This window comes from Ammospiza nelsoni, chromosome Z (assembly GCF_027579445.1).
Source record: "Ammospiza nelsoni isolate bAmmNel1 chromosome Z, bAmmNel1.pri, whole genome shotgun sequence".
NCBI classification, from domain to species: Eukaryota; Metazoa; Chordata; class Aves; order Passeriformes; family Passerellidae; genus Ammospiza; species Ammospiza nelsoni.
Window position 1 is genome coordinate 86,349,158 of NC_080669.1, and position 19,586 is coordinate 86,368,743.

General features: G+C 43.7%; 2 protein-coding genes across 6 annotated transcripts in view; one reads left to right on the forward strand and one right to left on the reverse strand.

The window, feature by feature from the left end:
- Positions 1-9,675, reverse strand: part of PIAS2 (protein inhibitor of activated STAT 2) — a 30,951-nt gene extending 21,276 nt beyond the window's left edge. For 2 of the 4 annotated variants that reach the window (XR_009420408.1, XM_059492129.1), the window contains exon 1: positions 9,505-9,675. Coding sequence is in view for 2 of the 4 variants with exons in the window: in XM_059492129.1 (XP_059348112.1) it covers positions 9,505-9,663 (159 nt within the window). In the remaining 2 variants the exon portion in view is untranslated. Of the gene's footprint in view, positions 1-6,647; positions 6,724-9,504 lie in introns of those variants that run through there. The other 2 variants (XR_009420409.1, XM_059492130.1) reach the window with 1 other exon arrangement.
- Positions 9,676-13,582: 3,907 nt separating this feature from the next.
- KATNAL2 (katanin catalytic subunit A1 like 2) overlaps positions 13,583-19,586 on the forward strand; it is a 28,472-nt gene continuing 22,468 nt past the window's right edge. For both annotated transcript variants that reach the window (XM_059492474.1, XM_059492475.1), the window contains exon 1: positions 13,583-13,633. In XM_059492474.1, the coding sequence (XP_059348457.1) occupies positions 13,583-13,633 (51 nt within the window). The remainder of the gene's footprint in view (positions 13,634-19,586) is intronic.

The following is a 19,586-nucleotide window of genomic DNA, read 5'->3' on the forward strand; positions in this document are numbered from 1 at the left end:
AGACCAACAGCAGATGTTACCTTAATTTCATCCCAGCAATTTCCCTCAACAACAAAACAATACAAGATGGAGAATATTAGTTTCCACCCAGGACTCCCCTCCTACTTTTCCTTGCACTCAGTCAAACAGTGATAAAAAGAAAGTGTTCCAACATTCATAAAAAATGGCCTGAAATACTGTAACGGCTTTATAGTTATGACATAAAAGAGAAACTGTGTTAAAAGATAATACTAGTATTCATGAATTTACAGAAAACTTCATGTTGCATGCTTCTGTAGATAACTGCATAAGCTTGATAGCAACGCCAGCTCCTTTATTTCAGATGCAGGCAGAAAGCACGATGCTGGATTCCATAATCGCAATGCAAATGAGTAAAATAATCCTTTACACAGAGATTATGGAAACAGCATGCATGTATTGCAAAATACTGTCTACTACCCTGCCTGCTGCCTTCTGTGCATTCCTGCAAGTTAATCAAGGTGAAATGTGCAGTCAGTCACGCCTCAACACAGCTAACATTTCATACAAAAAAATTTCACAAACTAGCACTTTGTTACAAGATGGATTTCATTTTACTAGAAGACATAGCCTGGCTTCAATACCAGAGTCATCAAAATTTTAAATTAACGCCCACATTAAAAATGCTTTCAAGTATGAAAAATAAACACTGTTTTGTCCATCAATGTTAAAATCTTAGACAGGCTTTAGAAAGAAGACTTGCAAAAAGCAAAGTTTACAGGAGTATCTAAGCAATAGCTTTTACAACACTTTCCCTCTAAACCTGTTTCTATTTTCCCTTTAAGGCAACAACAAACATGTATATGAAACACATCTGCCAGGGCCTCCAGGAGAGCTGCACAGCCCCTGGGGACAAGGCAGGCAGGGACAGCACCCAGGCAATGGCTCCCACGGCCAGAGGGCAGGCACAGATTTTGGCACATTGGGAATTAGGAATTGCTGGCTGGGAGGGTGGGCAGGCCCTGGCCCAGGGTGCCCAGAGCAGCTGTGGCTGCCCCTGGATCCCTGGGAATATTCAAGGCCAGGCTGGATGGGGCTGGGAGCAGCCTGGGACAGTGGGAGGTGTCCCTGCACAAGGGAGTGAAGCTTTAAGGTCCCATCCGAACTAAACCTATGATTCTGTACTTATCTTCCTACTCCATTTACAAATATAGAGTGGACATTCATTAACATCAATAAACTTTTATAGGGATGTATGTCTGAGAATATTTATAAAATCATGGTGCAAGGCAGACACTGCTTCCAACAAACCCTTATCAAATTACTTTCTTTTGGTTTTCCAGCATATTGCAGAAGACTGCAGCCTTGTTATTAATATGCTTTTCACATCACTCAATTACGATTAGACATTCAAGTTGTGTCATGTAGATGACATTTTCTCTTAAGAGAAGTTCTTTACAGCTGCGCAGCCCAATAAAAAGCACTTTTTTAACACAAAACCAAAGCCATTTTAGTTTTAACACTACTCCATGAACACAAAGTAGTTTGACAGAAATTTAAGGAAATCAGACTGGCTAATTCAAGCACTGTTATATTCCAGAAATTTTTTCCCCCTGAAATTCATACTTGAAGGTTATAAGAAGCTTCATAGGTTTTTTTGTTTCTTACAGTTAAACTTTACCAACCATGATTCATCAGCAGAAACACTGTTCTAAAGCATTAAGCCGTAGGTGTATCTGGAATGGCATTAATTTCCCTGGGAGGATGATGTTAAGGAGCCCAGGAAATGCTGACATGCCACTGAAATTAAGGGGCAGGCATGTTTCAAGGCCACGTAAGGGATGGATCAAAACATCTCTCCAAACAAGACCTGTGTGATTCTCCACACTCCCCTGCAACATTAACAGTCACTCTACATCCCTCTCTCTTTCTATATATATATATGTAAAGACAGAGAGAGAGAGAGATCAGTGCAAGGTAACTGAAAATGCCTGTTTAATTTGTTTAATTCTTGACACATGCCCTACAATAAGCAGTAACAACTGTGGCTTTAAGGCAAGTCCTGCTTGAGCTGCCAACTGGACACCTGCAGCCCAGAAGCAATCCAGCCTGCTCAGAAGGGCTGGTCAGCTTGCCCCTGAGGGCTCTGCTTCAGCCCCACTGCCTTCCAGATAATCCCCAAAGTGCCTGGATGCTCTGTACAGAAGGGACACACCAAGGACAGGTTCCACAAATCCTCTCTCCTGACTTTAAGCCCTTTCATGGACATTCAGCAGAGCAGTACATTTGTGACATCTCTGGCAGCAGGTTTGCATCCATGCTGACTTACAGCAGGCTAGAAATGGGTAATGATGGCGAGGAAAAACAACCTGTGTCATGGGACAGCCGAAGATCTCTCTGCTGAGTGGAAATGTTTTCTCAAACAGATATAACCATAGCTAAAGAAATGCAAGTCACAAGGAGAAAGGAAGATGCCATTATTGAAATCTGTGTCAGTAGTACAGGAAAGCAAAAGCAGCTCTAAAGGAAACCAGAGTCAATGCAAATCATAACCACCACATCCACAGTATTATGGAGATTTTCCTCTGCATAGACTCTAGCCTGGCTCTTTATTAGGAATTAGCTCCAAAGTTGCATGCACTTAAGAACAGCAAAAATCCTAAGTTAAACAAACACAAATATTTAAGACATTCAAAACAAAGCTTGGCCATTTCATTGCAGCTTCTTTTTTAGAGTATCCAAAAACTCATTATCTCCTTCCTTTCCCCAGCACTGTACCTCAGCACAATCAGTTAACTGTTAATGATTTTACATAAACAAACTTTCAAGGTGTCTCAACAAACCTTAGTGATCTAGAATAGTGACTGTGAATCTATGAGGCATGCAAGAACTTTGTGCAGGTACGAAATTCTGACCCAAGTATCATAGGCTATTAGGAGTATTTTATCAGCATTTATGTTATTTAATACACTCAATTTAACTGCAGCCTAAGGATCATAACAGCACCAACAGCAACTTCTCACATCCGTTCTGTTCACCATCTTAAGTTTAACCGAGATCATGATGCGGAATTTGATTTCTACATCAAAAACATAAACTGGTCGGCATAGACAATAAAATTATATTTAACACAGATAAAATAAAACAGTGTTCGTCAATGACCTTGAGGAGGACACATGAAAACAGCTCTCAGCATTTTCTTGTTAGCAATTTAACACTAAGCACTGCTTCACCTGGTAAATGTGAGGCAGTCACTTACAGCGTTCTTCCAGACTGGAAAAATAAAGCAAGTGAAGTGGAAAGGCACCAAGTCTGGCAAGAACAAGAGATCCAATGTATGAGACTTCAACTTCTGTATTTTAATATGCTATTCAAACAACATTTCTCCTCCCATTTGAATCGTGTGTCTTCAGTACTGGGTGTGCAATCACAAAAAGTAAAAGTGGGACCTACTTCCAGCATTTATAAACATGATTTTCCAGTAAATTTTATTCAATCTCTCCTGCCAGAAAGGATATACTAACACTCTTCCATTTCTTCTCAACAAAATGAGTTATGTTCCACAATGGCTATGAAACTGATCACAAGCGTCACAGACTAGTTTTGGCACAGGCAGAGCCATTTGCCTATAAAGAGCCTTCTTTTTTGCCCCACAGAGATGACACTAACAAATTACTTCAAAACGTGACTGAACACAAACTGTGAGACTGATACTGCCACCTAAACTGGAGATCTGTTTCAAAGACTGCATGCACTCCACATTATTGTTTCAATTTTAGAGTCAGGACGCCAGCAGAAACACAGGGGACCCAAGAATACTAAATAATTTGTAACTGATCCTCTTATCTGCAGTATTTTGCTGAGATTCAACAAGCTTCAAGCTAAATCCTGGTGAGTTCAGAATCTGCTGGGAGCTGGAATTGTTGCCTCACAGATGGCTCTCAGAAGGAGCTGTAGTTCCCCACTTCTGGGCCAATTCTGCTCAAAAATGTGTCTGCTCGTCATCTCTGGCCCCCACAACAGGCTGATGATTCTGTTCCACATCCGCCTGCGCCTGAGCAATTCCTTCATCATTTACTGGGCTGCTCTGGAGAGGGGATTATGGGGAAAGGTAGGAGCCAGGTTTAAAAACACATCTGTGAACAGCAGCTCTGGAAATGGTACCTCAAAACTATAACTAGACACTGTGGTGGTGCTCTCCCCATCTTCTCAGCCACTCCCAAAGCCTCCAGAAACCAGTAATCTACAGAAATCAATAAACACTCCAAGCTAATAAAAGCTTAATCACATGGTCTGGAAGGGTAAGCCTCAGACCAGACATTTTCACCAATATCTCGAAAAGTAGCAAATCCTTTAACAAAACTGAAGATTTTCAAAAGGCCTGATGTAACAGCAGGTTTCCTGAAGTCTGGTTTCTTTCACTGCAGCCTCTCAGTTATGACTCTTGGGTCCCAACTCCACAGAACTTTTTCTGTGAAGATACAGAGGATACCAGCAATAGTCCTAACAAATATCAAAATGCTCCTTTGCCCAGGAAAAAACAAAAAAAAACCAAAAAAAACCCAAAAACAAAACAAAAAAAAAAAAAAACCACTAAAAAACCCTAACCAACCAACCAAAAAACACACAAAAAAAAACCCCCACACCAACACAGCTGTGCCTGCTTGTTTCCCTCAAGAAACAGGGTTTAAGAGAGAACTCTGATCTCCTGCCTTTAGACAGTCCTTAACCAATAACGAAAATAAATTCCACTCTCAAAATGGCCCAAGTGGCCTTTTATAAAGCAGGTAGAGATTATATACTACAGGAAACTGCAATCAACAAGAGAGCAGCAAACAATACTGCCATAAAAACATTCAGTAGGTTAATCTATAAAGCAGCCATTTCAGATCACACCTAAAGGTCAATTCACAAAATCTACTGGGGGTAGGGGAATCTCTCTCATCTTTGGTCAAAAGCAGGAAGATTTGGTTGTCTGAAAAAAAAATTTAAGCCTCAAAACCAAGTATTCAAGCAGACACATTCAAATGCATCCTCAAATGCAAAAAGAAAAAAGGAAAAAATCAGCTATGGCCTGGCAGACATGAGGCAGACAATAACATTCTCTTCCAAAAATTACCTAGAGCTTTCCCACAACAGGCCATGAATTATTACCACACCGATGCTGAACATTTAGAGAAGCTGCAGGCTAACACACTCATCTCGCAAGCACTCCAGTTTACAAATAAGATTAACAGGAATATCAAAAGATATGTCTTCAGAATTAATTTTTTTAAACGAGTGGCACTTCTTGAGTGATGAAAGGGCAGCCCTGCAGTCGGTCTGAAACACAGTTCCCTTTCCCCTCCATACTTCCTGCATTACATCTATCTATGCACCTCAAGTTTCCTGTCAATTTTAAAGGTATTCAGGAACCTAATGCCCTGAGGGAAACTATCAATACTTATGGATATCTAGGTAAGTGATTCCAGTGCTTTGGGAGAGACAGATCATAACTCCACCTCAAGACTGGAGAGGAAGACCTAAAAGAAGAGTCGCCACTGGTGTGAAGTTTACACTAGGGCTTCAGCCAAACCCTTTGAGACACCTTGGAATGAGGGTGAGAATGGGTAAGGACACCGAGCAAGAAAATCTGTAAACACAAATACATTTAAAGGGGGGAAAAAAAACCCAAAAACACAAGGCTGACGTACAAAAAAATAAGCCAACAATTCCTAAACCTAAAACTGAGACAGAGCACTGTTGTCCTCAGACAAAGAAACTCCGTTCTTTCCACTATATTTTCATAAGTGAGCTCGTCAGTTGCACTACCAGTGTTGGTGCTGGAAGAAGCCTCAGCACGGGAAATTCTCTGGCGGCTGCAGCAATTTCGCACTGGTCTCACCAACACCAGCTCTTCCTCTCCACTAAAGCCCAGCTCACAGGGGTTCCTATTTAACTGGCTTTTATCCCTCCTGTAACAAAAATCCAGGTGGGGGGGAGCGGCCTGCACGCAGAATTCCCACGAAGAATTCCACTTCTGCAGTTGTGGACGCTGCTGAAAGACAACCTCCTCCTTCTACACAAAGGTAACAGCGGATTGTTCAGGAAATAGCAGAAAAAGCAGCAACTATGCAGTCAGCTCTTTGTGTACACACCTTAACAAAATGAAAGGACACGCACGCACACACCCACACCGACAAATCTGCCACATAGAGTCCACCATAGCAATATGAAAGATAATGAACCGAAGATAAAACAAGTCTGAAAAGAGGCTCTGGGTTTCACGCTGGGCAAGCACAGCTTTCCCGGATGGAAAGCGGTCCACGGATTTCCAGAGATTCCACAACTATCAGCATTTTTAACAGCCCGGCGGTTATTCACCGCCCTCCCTTCAGCCGCACGGAGCGCGGGGCCCAGCAGGAGCCGTTCGAGCCCTGGGGCCGCTCGGCAGCGCCGAGATGGCTTTTAAAATGTCGGGAGGAGCGCGAAGAACCTCCCCGGCGGCAGCAGCAGCACAACCCGCGCGGCGGGGATGGGGAACCCGGCATTGACAGGGAGGGTCTCCCCAGGCAGACCCGCCGACCCCCGGGAAGTCGCGGCGGGCCCGCTCCTTCCCTTCCTCTCTCCCTCTCACTCCGCGGATGGCGCGGGCCCCGCAACACCGACATCTCGCCCCGCAGCCACCTCTCTCCCTCCTTCCTCCTCACCCGCAGCTCCTCGAAATCCGCCATTTTCTACCCGCCGCCGGGCGCCACCGCCACCATCATCGTGCACCCGGAGCGCGCTCCCGGCACGTGACGGGGAGGGCGGTCCGGCGGGAAGGGCGGCAGGGAGGGGCGGGGGGACCTGAGGGGAAACTGGGCTAGAGGGGTACAGACACACCGGGAACCCTCAGGGGAAACTGGGCTACAGTGATACTGACACACCGGGAACCCTCGGGGGAAACTGGGCTACAGTGATACTGACACACCGGGAACACTGGGCTACAGTGATACTGACACAACAGGATCCCTGGGGGGAAACTGGGCTAGAGTGATACACACCGGGAACCCTGGGGGTAAAGTGGGCTACAGTGATATTGACACACCGAGAACCCTGCGGGGAAACCGGGCTACAGTGATACTGACACACCGGGAACCCTCAGGGGAAACTGGGCTAGAGTGGTACAGACACACTGGGAACCCTGAGGGGAAACTGGGCTAGAGGGGTACTGACACACCGGGAGCCCTACCTCAGGGGAAACTGGACTACAGTGATACTGACACACGGGGAACCCTGAGGGGAAACTGGGCTAGAGGGGTACCGACACATTGGGAACCCTGAGGGAAAACTGCGGTGGTACAGACTGGGAACTGAGAGGGAAAACTAGTCCAGCTGCATACACATAGGCCGGTAGGTACTGGTCCCAATTACACGGTGCTCCTGCAGCAGCTCCAGGGTGTGAAGAATTCAAGTGGCTTTGGAAATGATCCCGGAAGGATCACAGAATCACAAAATAAAGATGATCTCTGGAGATCACCTAGACCACACCCCTGACAAGGCAGAGTCACACAGAGCAGGTAGCATAGGAAATCCAGGTGGGTGTGAAATGTCTCACAGAGGGACACTCCCCGACCTCACGGGAACCCCTTTACCAGAGCTGTGCCGCCTTCAACATAAAGTTCTTCTTCATGCTGAAGTGAAATTTCCTGTATTTCAGTTGTGGCCATTGCTCTTCATTTGGTCACTGGGCACCACTGCCATGTTTCTTCCCCTGCAGAATTAAAACTCCACTCTTTAACTAAGTTGTTCTATTAAAAACCAACCAAACAAAAATAAAAAAGAAAAACCAACCAAACCAGCAAATCATAGAATAAAATAAATAGAACATATTCCAGTTTGCAATTGAAGTGGATTAAATAGAAACTTGTGATTTTACAGCCCAGTTTATCCACCCAATCAAGAGCACTCATAATTTGTGTTATAATGATGATGCAGCACGTTTTACTAATAAAAAATGAAGGGAAAATGTCACCAGCAGTAAGCTTCAAAAACTGTATAATGGGTTTCCTGCTGTAAGGAATGTAAATGTTGAGACATTTACAGAAAAATAAACATCGAGGTGCAGCCGAGAATATTGTTTTCAAAAGCAGCCAGAGATCATTACCTAGTCACAATAATTACCTACTCACAATATTCAGTTTCATCAGCATCTTGGCTGTAAAACCAAACAACCGATTTATTGCAATAAAAAACAGGAAAGACTCAGCCAACAAACAGGCAAGCAGCCAGCACAACCCAAACAAGAAGATAGACACTGGAAAAGAAAAAGAGGCCTGAAATGCAAAACATATTTGCTTGTATTAACCAAAAGGCAGCTAGTTTTGCACGACTGACACATCCAGAGCAGCAACTACAACAGTAACTTACCAGCCTAGGGACATGCCATGTCAGCAGCAGGCTCTGCGAGGAGCGGTGCTGGCAGGTAATTTTGGGAACAAACAGCTGACCTTTTCTACAGGATACTGATCCCTGTGCCATACACACTACCTATAAGCACTTAATGCTGCTGTAAGACCTGGACACCAAGGAACTCAATAACTAGCATAATTTGTTGTAATTTTGCAACAGCTTGTTGAGACACGCTTTCCTTTTTATGTACTATTTACTCCAAGATAAACCCTTAAATGTGCTGAAGTTTTCCACTACAGGCACAGATACCTAGTCCTCTGCACTAATAGCTTTTGTGCTTGGTTCTATGACACCCCTTTCCCTGAAGACTTAAACATAAGGACTTCATTAATTTCAAACCCCTTCTGTTAGTCAAAACCAGAATCAACAGGCTAATAAAACATGCCATCTGCCACACCACTGCATGAGTTCAAATCCTAAGTCCATCAAATGCTTATTTTCCCCTCCAATTCAATACCAGACTAAAGGGGCAAGCTGTAGGTTAGACTCCCTTAGATCATTAAAGCATGACCAGACCAAAGCCTTCTTTTGTTCTTTTAACAAAACCTCAATTGTTCCTTCCTTCAAACACACCGGGAAGGACATCAGTGTTGAAGCTCACATCAGAGCCAGGTAGCTCTTTTCTAGTGTACACTCACTTCTCACTTCATAACCACATCGTTCAACAATTACAATCATCTTATCCCCAGTATTTGTGGGGGTAACATTTTTATCTATCTCACATGCATATGATAACAAGAGTTTATGTAGTAGTTTTCCATCTTTCCATAATATTTTACTGAAGTGTTCCTCCATCCTATCTTGTTTTCCTCTACCTTTCCCTCACAGCCTTTCTAGTACACATCTCTGGGGCCCTATCTGTAAAAAAAAAAAAAAAAAAAAAAAAAAAAAAAAAAAAAAAAAAAAAAAAAAAAGGACTTTTGGTTCTCCTCAAATTTTTTCTAGTTCTTCAAAATCCTGCTGTTTTATCATAACTTTTCACAAACACATCACCTTCAGGCTTACACTCCACAGCTACCAAGTCATCTTTGCTAAAATTCAACATTCCCAATATTGCTCTTTCCACCAAACTTTTAAGAAACCTAACTCAAGTGTCAGAAATTCTTTTGGGACCTGAATCTTCTGAATCTTCTTGGACCTCCATCTCCAATGCCGCTTTCTTCTTCTCCTTCTTCTCACTAGACCTACTGCTGCAGCTCCTGAATCAGTTCCCAGGCTCTTCTCTTGGGCATTTTCTGCATTAATGTTTAAACTTGGCCCAGCATCAGCCATTGGAGGAGGAGACCTTCCTCCAGGCAGCTAATGCATACTATCTCCCAGAAAAATCACTGGGGTTTTTGTCTTCCCCAGTAGGCTCTAATTAGGGTAAGGAACGAGCCTATAGGTGCTAAGCAACCTACCCCCTAAATTGAGGCTTGTTAGGGGAAAAAAGCCCCACCTGGTTTCAACCTTTTCTAGTATTCTAGTGCTATGCACAGTATGTCTATATAAGCACTGCCTGTTCCCACAGCTGTGTTAACTACAGAAAGAACGTCCAAATAAACCCTCCCAGCCTTCCACAAACACTGCCGTTTAAAAAAAAAGAACCAAAATCAAAAAAAGCCCAAAACAACAAACAAAACCACTCTACAGCTGCTCGCAGGACTGCAACAATTGCTTTTATCAGCATTATACCTCATCAAACCCCTCCTGTGTTGCTTAACCAGCTGCTAATAAACTACAGAGTGTGAACTGCAGGCAGGGCTGGGGCGACTGGGTGGAAAGTAGATTTGTTTTGTGTGTACTGTGCTTAAAGGAAGGAATTTTATGAGGTCAGCCTTAAGCTTCACCATCATCTCTTGTATCCCACAGTCATGTACTTTTTAAGGTAACATTATAAGTGAATGGCAAAAATATTTAAGTGGTGGTCAGTGCCTACAACCCTCTTCTGTGAGGTCTAGAGCTGTCAAAGCAGAGTGCCTGAAAAACACCCTTAATCATGCTGCTAACAAAAAAATATGTGTGCTCTGGCTATAAGACAAAATACTCTAAGTTGGATACTCAGGTTGGACAGGGCTTGGAGTAACCTGGGCTAGTGGAAGGTGTCCCTGTCCAAGGCAGGGCATTGGAACTGAATGGTATTCAAAGTCCCTTCCAACCCCAACTATCCTGTGGTTCTCTGAGTCTGCTTATTGGAAAGAAATAATTTATGTGTCTGCATTGTATCTGCATTTTCTATGCAGCTGTTTGACAAAACAGAGTTTGGATGGGACATAATCTTCTGTCAAGGTGATGCTGTTTGGGTTTTGCCTTTTTTTCTTTTACATGTTCTCTGCATTCTTCACACACCTATTTGTAATGCTGTCATTTATTCTACTAGTAGCTAGTTTTCCCAGTAGGTTTCATGGCCTTTCCCCAAGCAGAAGGACAAAATAAATTCCAGAGCTCCAAGCCCCGGGAGACACAAGGTTCGCTGCTATCTTGGCTTTTCCTGGGAGCCAAGGCTGAGAACAGCCTTCAAGACACATTTTCATGGGCAAAGTACAGCTAGTGCTGAAGGGGGGACTGCAGAGAAGGGGCTTGGCCTGGGGGGGAGCTGCATCACCACTTGTCCTCCTAACTGGTGCTTTTATCAATTATGTTAATTTCCTAAAACCTATAAAAATGCACTCACCCCTGGGGGGGAGTGGGCTTTTGTGGACATCTTTCCATAACTGCCCCTGAAGGCCTTCATTAAAGACCCTTTTTTATATTACCTACCTCCTTACTAAAATGATCCCAAGTTTCGTTTCCAGTTTGGAACAAAGGCAACAAAGGGACATGATGAATATAGTTATATATAACTTCATTGACAATAGATATATTAAAGTTTAGAAAATTAGAAACATAATATATTCATATATTCATATATATATATTCTAATCAGTTTTGGTAATGAAATATTAATTTTGCCTAACGTGCCACAGTAATACACCTATATTTTGGTAATAGGACTAACAGCAAAATGTTTTAATTTTGTTTTGAAGTTGCTGACTTGATCATTATTATTTTTATTAAATTATGTCTATTGACATAGGCCTGGATTTCAGTCTTAAACACAGCCTCCCTGACTGTGGATGAGCATTTTCGTCTATGGACAGTTTTTCTGAAAACTACCCTCAACTTTTGTTCAAAGGATTTGAAGAGTTCTCTTTATCCATCAAAACTATAGGAAACCACATATTAAGGTAGCATTACTCCTTTAGCAGTAATGGTGGAGAACCCTCCAGTCAAGCACAGCCCTGAACCCAGGCTATTCTCCCAACAGTGACGAACCTGGGATGGTTTGAATTCTGACTTCAATTGTAGGAATTTCTCTTTCAGAGCCATAAAAAAAGAAGTCCATGGCAATGGAAAAACAAATGCATTACCACTCTACTACCACATTAAGGCCACAAAACTAAGCACACATTCTAATAGGAGGGGACCTAAGTTAGTTAGTAAAACATTAATCTGATCCACTTTGAAAAAACTTATGGGACAAATGTAATTTAAAAAGTGTATTAAAATGCATCCTTGACAGGATGAATGTATATACATTTACAGCACAGCTACTGAGCTGTGAACATACACTGCAGCCTGTGTATGTACCAGATTGGGAATGTTTTAGAAAAGGGCTGGGGAAACATTCCAGAGTAGGAACAGAGTGACACCAAAAGGACAATGCCATAATGGAGTATTGACAGTTATACTGAGGAGTATTTTTGGAAGATCTGGATGTCTGGAAAAAACATATTTTTGAGGATTTGATGCTAAGTAAGTGTGGCAGCAGCTCTCTGACCACAGAAAGCAATACACAACTTTCCCAGGCCTTGCGCTGGGAAAGGCTGTGAGAAGATCAGAGACAAGAATTACAGACAATTCTTATCTTCACTTGCTCCACACGCTGTTGTGAACATGTGGAATGTGTTATGGAGATTTGTTTACCAAAGGGTGATTTCTTGATGGCCAATGGTGATGGTGTTTTGACTGAAGGACCAGTTGGGCCCACCTATATCATGACTGTCTATAAGGGCAATGGGTTTCTTAATAACTATAGTATAATAAAATGATTGCTCAGCCTTCTGAGAATCACGGAGTCAATGCTAATTATTACTCAGCTGGAGGCCTGCGATGACAAGCAAGTGTAATATAGAGTCCCAGAATGTTTTGGGTTGGAAGGGACCTTAAAACTCATCCAGTTTCATCTCCCTGTTGTGGTCAGGGGCACCTTCCATTAGACCAGGCTGTGTTCCATGGTGTGAGAACCTGGTCATTACCCTGTCCAAGAACTGAGCAGCTGTCGGATTTGGGAACAGGGATAACAAAAGCCCTTCCCACAAAGCTGTGCATATGTCCATCAATTCATCTTCCCACTGTGTGAGAAAAGCAGAGGATTCCCATGCAAGAGGAGTTTTGGTAGATTTCCTGAGACTGAGCTTTAGGTTTTATCTCGCCTGATCATAGGTTCTCCTCCAGCTGGACTGAAGCTGGACCACATCCAACAGGCACAATTCACCTCTCGAATAATTCACACCCTGAACCCCAGGAGGCTGCAGCAACCAGGGAGCCAAGCTGTGCTCTAAGGAGAGCATTTCTCACAGCCCTGTGCTCCCTCACAGCAGTGATCTCCATTTTAATGTCCCTTGATGTGAACGGCAAACTGCACTCTGCTGCTTCTCAGGCACACCTCAGCTGTGTGGGCCAGCTGGATATGTCCAACAATGGAGTGAGATGGGCTGTGCTCATTGCTTTGGCTTCATTTGGCTTGTTTGGGGTGGGCTTTGGTTGGACCGGCATGGTTTGGGTTGGTTTGGCTTGTTTGGGGTTGGTTTGGCTTGGATTGGCATATTTTGGGTTGATTTGGCTTGATTTATGTTGGTTTGGCTTGTTCTGGGTAGTTTTGGATTGTTTAGGGCTCCGTCCCCTCAGCCGCAGCCCCCGCCTAACCGCCCTGCACCACACAGGGGAGGCCGGCCCCCATTGGCCAGCGCCGCCTTCCACCCACACTCCTCTACTCGTGATTGGGCAGGTTTTCAGTCAATCTTTCACCTTCCGACGTTCCGATTGGCTGCGCTGGGGAGGCGGGGCGCGCCTGTCCCCCTCGGGGGTCGGCGGGGTGCGGGTCCGGGCGCTCGGTGCGCTATTCCCGGCGGCGTTCCCGGTAACATTCCCGGCGGCACCCCTTGCCGCCATGGAGCTCGCCTGCCAGGCGCTGAAAACCACCCACCAGGCGAGGGAAGCGGTGAGAACGGACGGGGTGCCGGTTGCGCGTCGCGGTTGCCTTGTCAACGGGGAGCGGGCGCTCTGCGCATGCGCGGAGGGTTGGTGTTGTCATGGCGGCGGGGATGGGGTTGGGCCCGAGGGGCCGGGGTTGGTGTGGATCCCTCACAGCCCCTCTCTACATGGTTCTGGAGCAATAGGCACGGCCAAAGGAGACAGTCCATACCCCTCCTCCATTGGTTATTTTTTTTCAAAAAGAAACGAGGGAAAAAGAAGTCACGGCTGTATTGCCTCATCCCCAGGTTGGGTTGGACGGGGCTCGGAGCAAGCTGGGATAACGGAATGTGCCCCTGACCATGGCAGGGTTTGGAATTGGATGGTCTTCGGATCCCTTCCAATCTAAGCCATCTTGTAATTCAATGATTATATGCTTCTTGCTCTAGAAAGCCAAGAAACAGCAAGATAGCAAGATTTTTGCTGAATTTCATAACCTGTTCTTTTGCTTCCATCTGCTGGTTAAATTACACCAGAGGGAGAGATACTGCTAAAAGCCTTTCCCATACAGCTGTTGGATGCTGTGCATGCATACACCAGTCCCTCTTATTACTTAAGAATGAGAAGTACAGGATTTTTCACAAAAAAGGTGTTTTGGGAGGAGTCCTGAGACTGAGCTTTAGATGTTACATCAACTTCTTGTAGAATCATAGAATGTTCTGGGCTGGAAGGTACCCAAAGGATCATCATGTTCTTCCTCTTGGCCTTGCACAGCACAGCCCAAAACTCACACCATGTTCTTGAGAGCATTGTCAAAACACTCCTGGAGCTCTGGCAGCCTTGCACTACTCCTCGGGGAGCCTGATGAGTGCCTGACCACCCTCTGGGGGAAAAACCTTTTCTTGATATCTAGCCTAAAACTCCCCTGACCCAGTTCTGTGAAATTCCCTTGGATCATGTCACTGGTCACCAGAGAGAAGAGATTGGTGTCTGCCCCTCAATTTTCTCTCCTCAGGAAGTGTCAATAGGATAGATATGTTTACCTAGGAACGGGATCCTCTAGCATGGTCTCCTTCTGAGCCCTGAAGTGAATTCAGATCTGAACCACTGCAAATGGAGCCTGAAGGTGTTGGTATTGAAACAGCATCAACATGCAGGAGGAGAGGAGAAAAGGGGACCTGATTTTTAACTTCACCAGTGGGGATTTGCATGGCCTTTGTCCCAAAGATGGTGCTGGATACTAAATGCAGAAACATTTGTGGGATTGAGAACTGGAACTCAAGAGCTCTGTTAGCTGTGCCACAGGATTTGGTTTGATTTGCTCTTGCTAAACTGGCTTCTCCATAGCCTTTTGAAGGTAACAGTCAATATTTTGGGTACAGAGATGAGGGAGTAGTTTGTGTTTCTCAGAAGAGCAGAAGTATGGAGCCTCTTTTTTTGATTAGTGACATGAAGAGCCACCTGAAGCTGCCAAGTGGATTTTTTCCTTCTTGTTCCCAGTCATAAGTTCTATGGTGAGGTCAGTGTATGTCTTTAATTATGAAAGCTCATTGTAATCCCTGAAAAACTTTGGCAACTCTATTGTTTGCAGCAGCCTCATATTATTTGGAGGAGAGAGGAGGGCAAAGCGCCCTTTCTTTGTCCTGGGAAATTGTATTCAATGGCAGCCAAGTTATACATTGTTTAAAACTCACCAGTTCCATTTTCTGCTTGTGTTTCTCAGAAAGTGCGGTCAGCAAGCCAAACAAGAACTGAACATTCAGCATTCTGAAAAGCCTGTCAAGGGTGCAGATATCCAAAGGGCTACAGGGAATGCAAAGCTGTGGGAATACAGGGTGGTGGGGGGAGGGAGGGAGGGAGGGAGGGAGGGAGGGAGGAGGAAAACTAGGGGAGCCCATCAGGCCATGGTGCTTGATTTTGAGGAACTCCATGTTTGTCAGCATCCTGGGATCCCACAGACAAAGAGGGAAGGGTGCATTACAGTTAGTGCTTTCCCTGTGTGGTTGCACAGCCACCTGGCTGCCTCTTGTCTGAGTTCCTAATCAGAGATCTTTCTGAACACATCCTGACTGTCCCTTTCTGAACACATCCTGACTGTCCCAGTTGTTTGCCCTTAGAGTACATGCACTAAAGCAGAGCAGTTCTTATTCCTAGGCTCCCCAGATGATAACTTACTCTTGTAGCTCCTAATTTTTCATCCCAACAAACATGCAAAATTCATGCAGAATATATAGGGTCAAATGATAATGAAATGTTAGAGTTAAATTAATCTTTTAGTAGGCCCATTAGTTTCAGGAAATTGCACAAGAGACTTGGTTCATTCATTTACTTGAATGTAAATGCATTTTAGTGAAAGGTGTGGAAATTACTAAACAAACAATTGCACCTAAGATGCACAACTCTATTAGAGTTTAATTCAAAATGACTCAAAAAAAGGAATGTGTGCCACTCTTTTGTTAAGCTAGAAATAAAGAAAACAACACTATAAGTGTTGAAGCTAATTAGTTAAGTGCTCAACTATTTAGTTTTTAAAACAAGATCACATTTAAGTGCCTTAAGGTTTTATTAATTTCATGGACACCAAAACCCCCTATAGTAATTGAAAATTTAATTACATATGTTTTTCTTTTCTTTTAAGAATGGAAGCTTATTAAACTTTTAACATTTAAACATCTATTGAAATACCAGTGGCTATAAGCAACATGCAATTCTAAATACTAATTAAACAGGAAGGCTAGATCACTATAAAGCTAAACTGAATTTTAAGTAACTTTGCACTTGTAAGTACTCCTGTTTTTTCATGCTGTGTAAGATTTGCCATTTCTTCCCTAAGCACAGTAGAAGCCTTGGGCAGTGTTAGTGTCTGCCTGGATTGTGGCAGGGAGGTTTTTTTGGACATAAGTGCAGTGGGTCAGTCCTAGAGGACAAACTGGGGCTCAGGACAGCAGACCAGGGCAGGCACAGAGCTCTTTTAAGGGGACAGATAAAGCTTCTGTTGGCACTGACAGAGAGGCTCATCTGCCTTCTGGAAAGGGTGCATGCTAAAATAATGGTGAAATAATAATGTGCTAAAATAATGGTGAAATGCAGGAAAGGGATTGGTGGGGCTGGTCAGGCAATAATCCGTATGCCACTGGTTCACCAGATTTGTGACTTGGCAGCAGGTGCATGTTGAAAGGTCCTTGGTTTTTCTTTGGTATATAGAGCTCTCACAGAACTGAGTTACAAGAGATACCTCGGTTCTGTTTTTCAGTCCAACCTAATGCAAGTCATTGTCAGTTGATTAACTGATTAACAGCTTAGTTAATTTTCTTTGGACACATCTGATTCTCAAAATCAGCCATTGCTGTTTGCACTCTTCTTAAAAAAGGTTAAAGACAGAATTAACCTCACAGTCTAAACTCTCTTCTCATTTTTAGATGGGGCTCTTTTAGGATGTAAAGATTCATTTTTCCTTCTGTTTGGTCAGCACAGCCAGAGGAACATTGCTGTGTCAAGGCTGAAGTAGGTGGCTCACACATAGACGCAATGCTATCCTACCCCCAAAGCAAGCCTGTACTTAAATTATTTGAGATGCTGCCAATCACTATTTATACTAGAATTTAAAGTGCTTTTTAAAGAAGTAACAAAAGGGGATGAACAGCAGCAGATGACATGCCAGAACACAAATTCTTTTCAAGGGAAGTTCCAACCATGGATCATGCGCCCTGTCAGTCCATCAGGCAGAGGTAATTCCTCTTTTGTCAGAATATCCACGTTTATTCCATGAAACACTTGATGTGTTTGTCTTCTGTGGTGGCCAGGCTGTTTGCATACTGTATTTTAAATATTCAGAGGTAGCTGTAACCTTGCCCTTTGATACATTAGGAAACACAACAGTTAATCTTTCGCAGCATAAACCTTCAGGAGCAGTTGCATTTTAAAGGATGTACAGGTGGGATTCTCAGCAAGTGATGACTCCAGCTTCCTTCTTGCATCTCCAGATGTGTTTCAGAATTTCTGGTCATCCAGGAGAAATGGTAAAAAGGCAACAATTCAAAATGTTTTCCAAGCATCAATATCAAAAGATTTAGAAGGAAAAGACTCTTTCATCTCAGTGTGTGTGTGTTCTCTGTTTGCTCATGGCAATTCTCAGAATTGCTTCATTTCTTGTTGCAGCACCTCCCAGGAACCATTCTGCTTCATACAAGAGTTACCAATCTACAAAACATTTACACAGCACTCCTTTCTCCCCAGAATGATTCAGAAAAATTATCTTTGTACCACCACTGAAGTGGTATTGTAACTTCTTTTGGAAACACGTTCTCAAGAGGATATCAAAGGTAGAAAGGGGTTATGTTTTTTTCCCTTTTCCCCAGCCAGTTTTAGCTTTCATTCTAGCAAACCAGAATGAACATTTTACAAATCTTATTTGCAATGTGTGAAATGCCAATTCACTCTGACTCTGCAGGAAACGTTAAGAGCAAACCCCAGCTCTTCCTTAGTCCTGACACTAGATGGCCCCACGACTGAAGCAAACGTCCCAGGAAATATCTGCTGGACTGTGATACTTTTTCCCAGTTCTATCCAGTACATTTTACAGGCTGTCAGATTTTATTTTAAAATAAAACAGAAGCTGCTGATGCTATCTCAAGTGTTGAACTTAGCAGTGGAATGCCATGTGATACCCAGTGCTGTGTGCAGAGCAGAGGGAGGTCTAACCTTGCAAAGGAGTGGCGTATAAAGAGGGAAATTGGTTTTGCACCACCCAAAAAACACCTTTGATTTTTGTAATAAGTGATTCTCTACTATCAGAAGTCTGCTATGGTTGCTCTCTCTTCCAAGAGACCAGAAAGAATAAAGTAATGGTTGTTATGTATAAATATTTCTTTTGGGGGGGTTATCTTGGGGGTTTTAAAAACATCAGCCTTGGTCAGTAGTAGTTTGTTGGCAATTTGTGTGCCAGGCACGGGCAGAGAGCAGCCCAAGTCCTTGGTACAGGTGGTGGGGCTCTGTCTGCAGTAGGAAGAGGACAGAAATCTCATTTGTCACTGCAGGCAGTGGGTGACACTTGGGCTGGGCTTTTCCTTGCGGGTGGATGGGGATGCTGCTCATTTGGGATAGAAGAGAGGGAAACGGGGGCCAGAAGCAGGAGCCTGTGTAGCTTTACTGTGCAATGTGATCAGGGATGTGTGTGTGCTGTGCAATCAACAGAAATCATTGCTCTTTCCCCGTCCATTAAGTGTCACTCCTTCCTGTTCATACTGGGTCCTCACAAGTAATCACCAAATCAGAGGAAGGACACAATACCTCAAGTTGGAGGGGACACATGAGGATCATCGAGTCGAACTCCCAATGCCTCCCAACCTAAAAGAGAAGGGAAGTCATTAATTTACCTAAATGTGTGTTTGGCCATGCCTACTTCCCCTGTGGTCGCAGTTTCAAGTCCCAGTGAAGCAGACCAAAAGCAATGTGCTGATTTCTAGAGCTTTCATTGTAGCACCTTCTGTTATGACCGAAGAATCTCAGAAGTTCTCTACAGACACTGAGCATATGTGGCATGTTTCATCAGAGTAAGGCTTAATTCCACCATCCTCCATGATTCTGTTTCCACTGTGCCTTTTCCTCTCCCTGAAATTGCATCTGATACTCTCTCTGCTGAAGCTTCACTGGGTGAAGAAAAGGATGTTTTATGCTGCCTTATTTTTATTGCTGAACCATTTGTGAATGACTTTGGGTTCTCCAGTCTGTGCCAAGACATCCATGGGACTGACTCTGTATTGAATTTCTTCATGTTGAGTCCTGATTTTGGTCAGTCCTGTGTGAAAATCGTGCAAGTTTCATGTTATCCCAATATACTAATTTTTCCAGTGACTGTGTTTCATTTGTTGTGTTTATACATCAAGGGCTATGAAATGGGAGGTGTCAGCAAGTGTTACAGCTGGTCCTTGTAGTAGAGTCATGCAGATCCCAGACCTGTTCACCAGCCCCCTTCTCCAGGC